The 10000-nt window shown below is 42.2% G+C and overlaps 1 protein-coding gene across 1 annotated transcript in view; it reads left to right on the top strand.

The window, feature by feature from the left end:
- Positions 1-10000, top strand: part of Ca-alpha1T (Ca[2+]-channel protein alpha[[1]] subunit T) — a 126350-nt gene that overhangs the window by 39153 nt on the left and 77197 nt on the right. Inside the window, exons 6-11 of the mRNA XM_070124997.1 lie at positions 2528-2622; positions 2923-3092; positions 3532-3624; positions 4326-5681; positions 5894-6045; positions 6802-7020. Of these exons, the coding sequence (XP_069981098.1) occupies positions 2528-2622; positions 2923-3092; positions 3532-3624; positions 4326-5681; positions 5894-6045; positions 6802-7020 (2085 nt within the window). The remainder of the gene's footprint in view (positions 1-2527; positions 2623-2922; positions 3093-3531; positions 3625-4325; positions 5682-5893; positions 6046-6801; positions 7021-10000) is intronic.

The following is a 10000-nucleotide window of genomic DNA, read 5'->3' as shown; positions in this document are numbered from 1 at the left end:
GGTGTCTCTAGTCCTATGTTGGAGCATTTCAGTACTGGATGTTGTGTGTAGGTAGTTATATGGAGCATCCAGTGATTTACGCACACACACACACGCATACACACACACGCATACACACACACACAATAAATACACATCTCTCTCTCTCTCTCTCTCTCTCTCTCTCTCTCTCTCTCTCTCTCTCTCTCTCTCTCTCTCTCTCTCTCTCTCTCTCTCTCTCTCTCTCTCTCTCTCTCTCTGTTTATCTTTCTCTCTCTCTCTCTCTCTCTCTCTCTGTTTATCTTTCTCTCTATGTGTTTCTTTTTTTTCTCTCTGCTTCTCTTTTATTTTTTATCGCCGTCTGTTTCTTTCTCTCCCCTCTCTTACTCTCTCTCTCTCTTTCTTTCTCCCCCCCCCCTCTCTCTCTCTCTCTCTCTCTCTCTCTCTATATATATATATATATATATATATATATATATATATATAAACACACACACACACACACACACACACACACACACACACACACACACACACACACACACACACACACACACACACACACACACACACACACACACACACACACACACACACACATATGTGTATGTGTGTGTGTTTATATATACATGTACTTATGTATATATACATATGTATACATGTATATATGTATATATACATATATATATATATATACACACATATATATATATTTGTGTGTGTGTGTAGTGTATATATATTTATCTATATCTGTCTATCTATATCTCTTTCTATATATATATATATATATATATATATATATATATATATATATATATATGTATATATATATGTATATATATAAAGATAGATTGATATATGTATACACACATACGCACACACACACACACACACACACACACACACACACACACACACACACACACACACACACACACACACACACACACACACACACACACACACACACACACACACACGTGTATATATATATATATGTATATATATATATATATATATATATATGTATGTATGTATGTATGTATGTATGTATACATGTATATGCATACAATATACATATATAATTTTCTCTTCCACCTTTTTTCGTAGCCAGATATTTGGAGCTTTCCCGGTCTTTTGTCGTGTGTAGATGGATATTGGATGCATCCGATCTAGGCTGTCATTTTGTTCCTTATTGGTATTTGTGGTGCATAAACTGTGGTTGGTAACCTTAGATCCTCGGCACTGGTTTGTTTGTAATACACTGGTATTCGTTGCACTGGTAGACATGACGGTCGTTGTGTACTGGTGTGTGCCATTTCGGCAATATTCAAAATGAAAAGGTACAGTTTAAAAGCATCGGATTGGTGGATTTCAAGGTGTTATGAGTCAACCATAAGAGCTGCGAGGGACACCTTGCCCTGTCTCTGGTTTAAAGGACACGAGAAAGAAAAACGGATACATGAAAGTGGTACTTCATTTACGCATGTTTCCCCCCAGAAAAGTGAACAGATAAGGAAAAAACTACAAAAGAAAATAATTACGTCTCCCCCTTCCTTTGCCCCCCATTCGTTTGACCAGCAGGAGGGTGACACAAGCCCCCCCTTCCTCCCCGCCCCCTTCGAGCCTCCCTAGGCCGAGGGGGGAGGGGGAGCGGGTCGCCGAGGTGAGCCTCTCGTACACGACTCCGTTGTAGAAGTCTCGTACCGTAGGTGCACGAAGTAGTGGTAGGATTGTGACGAGTTTTAGGAACGTTATCCTACGAAAACCTTTGATTCACACTTGTAGGCGACTGAGACTTGGTTTTGTAGTGTGTACGTCACTCGAGTTGTGCACTAGTCTAACACATTAGTCTTCCCAGTAACGCTGGTGATTGTAAAACATTTAATGTGAGTGTCTTCTAACGTTGTGCAGATTTTTTGCGTGTTTGTCTTCGACTTAAAAAGTGCGCTAATCTTGTTTTGATTTTTTTTTTTTTTTTTTTACTTCCTTTGAGAAATAGATTAATTCTTCCCCATAAACCTTTGATTTCCTAAAGCCTAATGCTGAATATTTTTTTCCATGAAACGTGGCTTTTTTACTTTAGGATTCTAACTAAACGTGTGCTAAACGCGAGAACATTAACCAATCACCATAATGCCCTGATTGCAATAAATCATGAATGATACAATTACACACATAATATAATGTATAATTTTTGTGCCCTTATGGAAAGCCTCCTCGGCCACAAATGCCGCCACGAGAGAGCCTTCCCTTCTCATTGCTGGAAAAGGTTCCGCGGGGAAGATGGTCGCGTTCGCAGCTCCTTTGTTTACAGTCGTCTTGGCTCGTCTGCACGCGTTGATTTTTGGCCAGTTCTTTTGATTATCTGGTAATTTCTATGCACTTGGTAATTTTATCTCTACTTGGAATAGTCCATCTCGAGTATGGAATAAGACACGGGACCATGGAATGCGTGCAGACGGGCTTAGACGTCGAGCGGGGGTTCGGGCGAACGTCGACTCGCTCCTTCGCCAGCGCCGAGTTCATTGTCTCTCTCGCCCGACAGGTCGATCTCCTCCTACTACCCGGACTACATCTGTTCGCTGCCAAAGGACAATGGCATGCACCGCTGCCAGAATCTGCCGCCGACGAAATACGAAGGTGGGTTTGTGGTTCTGTGAAAAATAGGAAGAAAAAGAAAACGTTAATAAAGACTGTCGAGTTTTTTGTTTTTTGTTTGTTTCGTTCTTTCTTTCTTTCTTTTGAGATGGAGCTGATTCGATGACATTGGTTACTTTAAATCAAGTACCTAAGGCTCATACGAGCGAAAAAAAATCCTTTAGAATCTCTGAAAATAACTAGAAATAATTTTCATCCGAAGAACCCGCTTCGTTCTATCCCACCATTCAAATAAAACAGTTCGCCCCTCTCCCCTCTCCCCTCTCCCTCCGCCTCCCCCAGGTATGGACTGCAACGGCACAGCGAAAACGTTCGATAGCAACGAACCCACCAATGAATCGTGTGTCAACTGGAACCAATACTACACCGACTGCCGGCCAGGGGACAAGAATCCTTTCCAGGGCACCATATCCTTCGACAACATCGGGCTCGCCTGGGTGGCCATTTTCCTAGTGAGTGCTGGCGGTTTGGGAGAGGAATTCAGGGCGTTATCGAATTCAGAAGTTGGTAATATATGGAATAAAATTCTTATATACGAGGGGGTGGAACTTTCAACGTTGGCTTTTGTTCGAGGTATTTTTGATACACAGACGCGCGCGCACGCACACACAAACACGCACACACAACACACACACACACACACACACACACACACACACACACACACACACACACACACACACACACACACACACACACACACACACACATACACACATACACACACACACACATATATATATATATATATATATATATATATATATATATATATATATATATATATATATATATATATATATACGCAACACACATTGTAAAAACTCAAGCCACCATGCAGCTCGGAGCCTAAATGTGTAAACAAGCCGATAATCTACTTATTCATTACAGGTAATCAGTTTAGAAGGCTGGACGGACATCATGTACTATGTTCAAGACGCGCATTCATTCTGGGATTGGATTTATTTTGTTCTACTCATCGTGGTAAGTTTTTTTTCTCTATTTTTGGACTAAGTATAAATTATGTGTAAGATTCTAATCTTAGTCCCTTGAGCGTGAATGGATTTCTGAAATTATATATTGAGGATATTGTGTGATTTAAAAATAGAATGCAACGCCTTTCACCATTTCCTATTTTCCTTGTTTTCTTGAACTCTCATTACAATTTCCAAGATTTTGATACCCAGGAATATTGCATTACAGGAGAGCGTAAAGATATTTAGGCTTGTAGTAAACTATTGTGCAGAATCTAATTAAAGGAACTGAAGAGCAATTTCGTGCTGCAGTATATTTTATTTTCTATTTTTAACGTGATTTGAAAAAAACGATGCACCAGTTAAGTAGATTTAAAGTTCAATTTGACACCAAACGCTGTAATTTAGAATGCAATTGAAAAGTGAGAATAGTTCGCAGAGACAGATGAACGCTCACACACATGCAGACTTCCACTCGCATAAAACATTTTCATTTGCAATAGTTGTTAACGGTTTGTTGTGCTTGCTTTTGCTGTTCATCAACGTTTTCATTCATACTTTATGATTTAGTTATCGTTCTATTAAAGATTCAGTGTATCGTTTTGCAGTTTAGAGCACATTATTTACTCCATTGATTGATAAAAAAGTAAAAGTTTCTTTGAAAATCCAGATCATCGCCTAGAATGCTTCTGACTCCTCCCCCTCCCTCAGATCGGGTCCTTCTTCCTGATCAACCTGTGTCTCGTCGTCATCGCCACGCAGTTCTCGGAGACGAAGAAACGCGAGATGGAGCGCATGAAGATGGAGCGTGCTCGGTTCCACTCGACGAGCACTCTGGCGTCGGGCTCCATGTCGGAACCGAACTCGTGCTACGCCGAGATCATCAAGTACATCGCCCACCTGTACAGACGAGCGAGACGGAAGTTGTACTCCCGCTACAGACAGTTCCGCCGCCGCCACCGATCTGAGCATCCGCGGCAGTTAAGCCTTAAGAAGCAGCGGCGCCGTCGGCAGTATGTGCTTGCCCAACACGCGCTTTTGACGCGCGAGCCGGGAGGCCACCTGACGCCGAGCACCGTGGTCACCATGCCCACGGGCGTCGCCGGGGGAGTGGGTCCTGGCGGGGGCTTCACTGTAATGAATAACGTCACCGCAACAAGTCCTCAGCTTTTATCGCCCCCAGAGGTTAACGAGGGCCAGGAGGACAGTAGAAACAATAGCGCCCCTCGCGCTAGCCCGGAGGTGTCTGAAGTCGACCCTCAGACGTCCCCTCACCGCCCGGTCCTCCTCATGATCCCCAGTGGTGCTAGCGGTGAAGGGAACAATGAGCTGGTGCCCCCATCGCCCGCGGGAGCCTGCACTCCCCGGCATAGAAGACGAAGCTCTGTGATGTTTAGTGACGTGGTGCTCCTCCACGGCCACGCGGGCGAGACCGCTACCAAGAATGTCTGTCACAGTGAGAAGACGACACAGACCGACGACGAGCCGCTGGACCCAGCCTACTTCCGTGAGCCTCTGCCCCCTTCCCCACACACGCCGGGCCCCCCCGTTTCACTATTGCCTTCGGTTCTGCTTCCTCCGACGCTCGCACCCTCTGCCAAGACCAAGTCTTCCCTGCGGCCCGTGTCGCGCACACCTTCGTATAATGGCTCAGGTGGTAAGGGCTCACTCACATGTGGCGAACTATTAGCACTAAGTGGCGCGCTCTCGGCGGCACTGCCCACGCACTTGGGCATCGATTCCCGCTCTGTGCACACATTGTATTCTTCTCTTGCCAAAGGTGTCAAACATTTCTCTGCTCCTACGTTATTTTTCTCAGCAGACCAAGCGCCTGCAGGACTCTCAGGCTATTACTCGGCCTCAGACTCCTGTCACTCCGACTCCGACTGGAGTGACGAGGAATGGAGTGAAGAGGAGCGGAGTGGCCCGCCCTCGCCATTGCGCAGGTTCTTCTCCAAGTTGCGAGTGTACATCAAGAAGCTGGTGGAACACACTTACTTCCAGCGAGGGATCCTGGTGGCCATTCTCATCAACACTCTCAGCATGGGCGTCGAGTACCACAACCAGGTGAGGGAACGCGCTTTTCTTTCCTTGTGTCCCAGATGGCAATAGAATGACTCATGTGGCAGTAAGCCTTGTCAAGTTCGGTTCAAAGTGAATGATAAATTCAGCATTCATGATTTCGATCTGAAATACCTAAGTATTCAACGAAAGTCCAAAGAAAGACAAATTATTGTTTAAAGCAAAGCTACAATCTGACAGACTTTACTCTATCACAGCCCGAGATACTGACAACCATCGTGGAGACGAGCAACATCATTTTTTCAGCAGTTTTCGCTCTGGAAATGCTGCTGAAAGTTATTGCTGAAGGGCCTTTTGGTTACATCAGTAATGGATTCAACGTCTTTGATGGTGTTATTGTGATTCTAAGGTAACCATGTTGACTAGAATAGAAAGTCGTAGATTTGATGCTTAAGATCAAAGTCATGGGAGAGCTTCAGAGCTCAATAGAAGAAAGGCCTGCACTAGGATGCATTTTTATCCAAACCGATTTTCTTTAAAATGTAGTTTGATTTTTGTAAGATATGCTTGTTACTAATCCCAACCCCTTTCAAACTCAGTCAGTATAAAATAGCCGTTGTTCGTAATTGCTTGTGTTTGATGTCAAACAGTCAGACCAACGATAAAATGTGTATTTCGTTTCAGATCTTCAGCTTCCAATATGGATTTTGCAATGCATATTATTTCCAAATGTAAATAATGTTCATCTCTCGGAAAGATCTGTTACCTGATGATTTTCAGATATATTAGTGCTTCTGTGTTAATCGTCAAATCATCATCATCATGACTGACCCACATAATCATATCACATCAGTCATCTCCGCCATCACCATTCTTATCCTTTTCATTCCTTATCTTATCATTCTTATCCTTATCATCAGAATCTTCATCCTCATTCTCATCCTGGTTATAAGCTATCTTTACCATGAGCTTTTTCATCCTCATGATCAGTCATCTTTATCGTCGCCATTAACCTCAACCTCATCACAGTCACCAAGTCACCTTTATCATCATCCACCTCCTCCTCAGTCATCATCCTCGCCAACCCTGTCACAATCACTTTCACCCCCCCCCCCTAACCCCGCCCTCAGTCTTTCTCCTCACCTGACGACGAGTTCCCACGCAGCGTCGTTGAGATGTACGAGAGCTACACGACGTCGCACGCGGAGCAGCAGGCTGGCCAGGGATCGGGGCTGTCTGTGCTGAGGACCTTCCGCCTGCTGCGCATCCTGAAGCTGGTTCGGTTCATGCCGCAGCTCCGGCGCCAGCTGTTTGTTATGCTGCGGACCATGGACAATGTGGCTGTGTTCTTCTCTCTTCTCATTCTGTTCATTTTCATTTTTAGGTGGGTATTTTGCCTTTGCTATGTGGGTGGCCTTGTCATTCGCTCCCTCTTTTTTGACAGAGGTTTAATATTACGTTGAGATTAAAGAAATAAGGTCGGGGGTATTTTAGCTTTATCGGACAGTGAGCCGTGTTTCATTTTCATTAGGAAGCTCATTCATTAAGATGATCCATACGCTGACATATACAAACATGAGTATATGCCTTCAGCCACACTGAACACATACACTCACACTCACACTCACACACCCCTCTCACTTACATTAACAAATTTACTCACTCATTCACTCACTGAACACAAACGCGCTAATACTCACACGCATACTCACATATGTATATATGAACACACACACACACACACACACACACACACACACACACACACACACACACACACACACACACACACACACACACACACACACACACACACACACACACACACACACACACACACACACACACACACACACACACCTCACGTTAATAACTTCAAACTCATTCAGATGCATAATTTATTCAAGGTAGAGCTAGGTCGGTGTCTCAGCTTTGTTTTAACGGAAAAATGTGATTGGTCTAATTTTTGTATTAATCTGAACACGAAGTTGGATTTTTCTCTTGCAGAATAAAGTCCGTGAATTTTATTTCTTCTTGATGAATAAAAAGAAAATAATTAACATTTCAATTATCTTGATGTACAGATGATCTAAAAGGTTTGTCTCCTAAGTCCATAGATTAAATTTTTGTATGATACTTTTCCTTAGCATTTCTTTAGTATTTTTTAGTTTTTTGTATGTTTTACCTCTTTTGAGAACTAGTTCCTCGAATATTTTTCCTATATTTCTATTGTAGATTTTCTGTTTCAATTTTTAACAAAATTCTTGAAAAGGAATACCTTTTTTCCCCTATCCCATTTCGTCTTCACCCTCTTTCCTGTTTTATGCAAGTTGGTAGTTATCTTCAAGCGCTCTCTAAAACGTCCTTCTGCTATTCATAACACTGCGTTCGCCAAAGCATTAAAAAAACGTACGAGACATGAGCCTCCGACGACCCCCTCGCCCTGCCACAACCCAGCTGAGCGTTCACCTTCCCCCGGCTTGATGAGAACCCTGCCTTTCCTCTCTGATCCCAGTGCCTTCTCGTCTAACAAACCGTAGAGTGCGCTGGACCGAGACTGGAGGACGTCGGAGGGCTCGTGTCTGTACAGTCTATATCCACACTTAGATCATAGACTGCGCTGCTTAGTGGCCATGACATCACTCGAGAGATAAGTTTCCTTTGTCTCTCTCTCTCTCTCTCACTGGGATGGTAGTTTTCTCTTAATAGTACTACTGATAGTACTCACCGGCTAACATCTTTTTATACATAAGTCTCCTTGTCCTCTTTTCTCTGCCTAAGCAATTACTTTGCTATGAGACCCTTCGAAGCCCGGTCTGAAAAAGCTTCACTCCATTCTCTCGAGCTCAGTTCAGTGTGACCTTTGCTTCGTGAAAAAAAAATGGAATTCAACCTAATTGAACGTTAGATCTCAGTATGGTAAATGCAGATTGAAATGGCCCTGATGACACGATGGATATTGCGTTTGAAGTAAAGCATACCTTTAATCGCGATTATTTTGATGAAATAGCGACCTACAGAACGTTAGAGAATGCTAACGAATACTATACACACCTGATGTGTATTCGTATTTTTTTTCTTTTAATTCAAGTATCGTGCGATCAAAGTGGTTTTCTTGTTGAGCATATATAAACAGCACGTGTGTTTTGTATGTATGTATACATACATAAATATATATATATATATATATATATATATATATATATATATATATATACATATATATATATACATATATATAAATATATATAAATATATATAATATATATATATACATATATATATATATATATATATATATATATATATATATATATATATATACATATATATATACACTCACATACTCACACACTCACACACTCACACACTCACACACTCACACACACACACACACACACACACACACACACACACACACACACACACACACACACACACACACACACACACACACACACACACACACACACACACACACACACACACACACACACACACACACACACACACACACACACACGCATGCATATACAACATATGCCAACCAATCATACAGAAAATCAACAACAAAAAGTTGTTTCGCGTTGACTGAGGAAGTTCAGGTAATGGTGCCTTTGTATTTCGCTTCACCAGAGATGATCACTCCAGGGAAGCGAAGAGTTTGGAATATGTATCATATATCTGTCCCTATATATATATATATATATATATATATATATATATATATATATATATATATATATATATATATATATATATATACCTTTATACTTGTATGTATGTATATATCTGTATAAATATATGTGTGTATGTGTGCTTGCTTTTATGGATCTGTTCAGTCTCCGTGTGTGGTATCATCTTTAGTATATCCCTGTTAATAAGAATTTCAGCGCGAATTAGGATACCCTCCATTTTGCTTAGATCGGCTTTCATGCAAAAGGTCGTGATTGATTGCCCCTTTGGAAATATGCAGTAGTCGGTGGTTACTTGTATGCAGCCCATGCAATGATTCATGGCGTAACAGATCGATATTGCAATATTGTTGTCCAGATGGCAATATAATTGTCATTCTCTGATAGTGTAACGTTAAACAGTAGCACGGAATACAATAGATTGTGTAATTATCATTTAGCCATGGGTGTTACCGCTGCCTACTACACTAGGCTTATCGCAACTGCAACTGTTTCGCGTTCACTAAATGGGTTTCCCATGGTTGGTATCATCGACTCCTGAGGTCGCGGGGGTCACTCATCCCTCCATCAGCGTGGTGTGCTCTTCGCCACCTCCAACCAAGTTTTCTTGGTCATATCAGCCTGTAGTCCAAAAGCGGTAGGGCAATCCTTCTCAGGTGCAGTTCTGTT

Source organism: Penaeus vannamei, chromosome 9 (genome assembly GCF_042767895.1).
Source record: "Penaeus vannamei isolate JL-2024 chromosome 9, ASM4276789v1, whole genome shotgun sequence".
In the NCBI taxonomy this organism is placed as follows: domain Eukaryota; kingdom Metazoa; phylum Arthropoda; class Malacostraca; order Decapoda; family Penaeidae; genus Penaeus; species Penaeus vannamei.
This window is presented reverse-complemented; position numbering and strand designations above follow the sequence as displayed.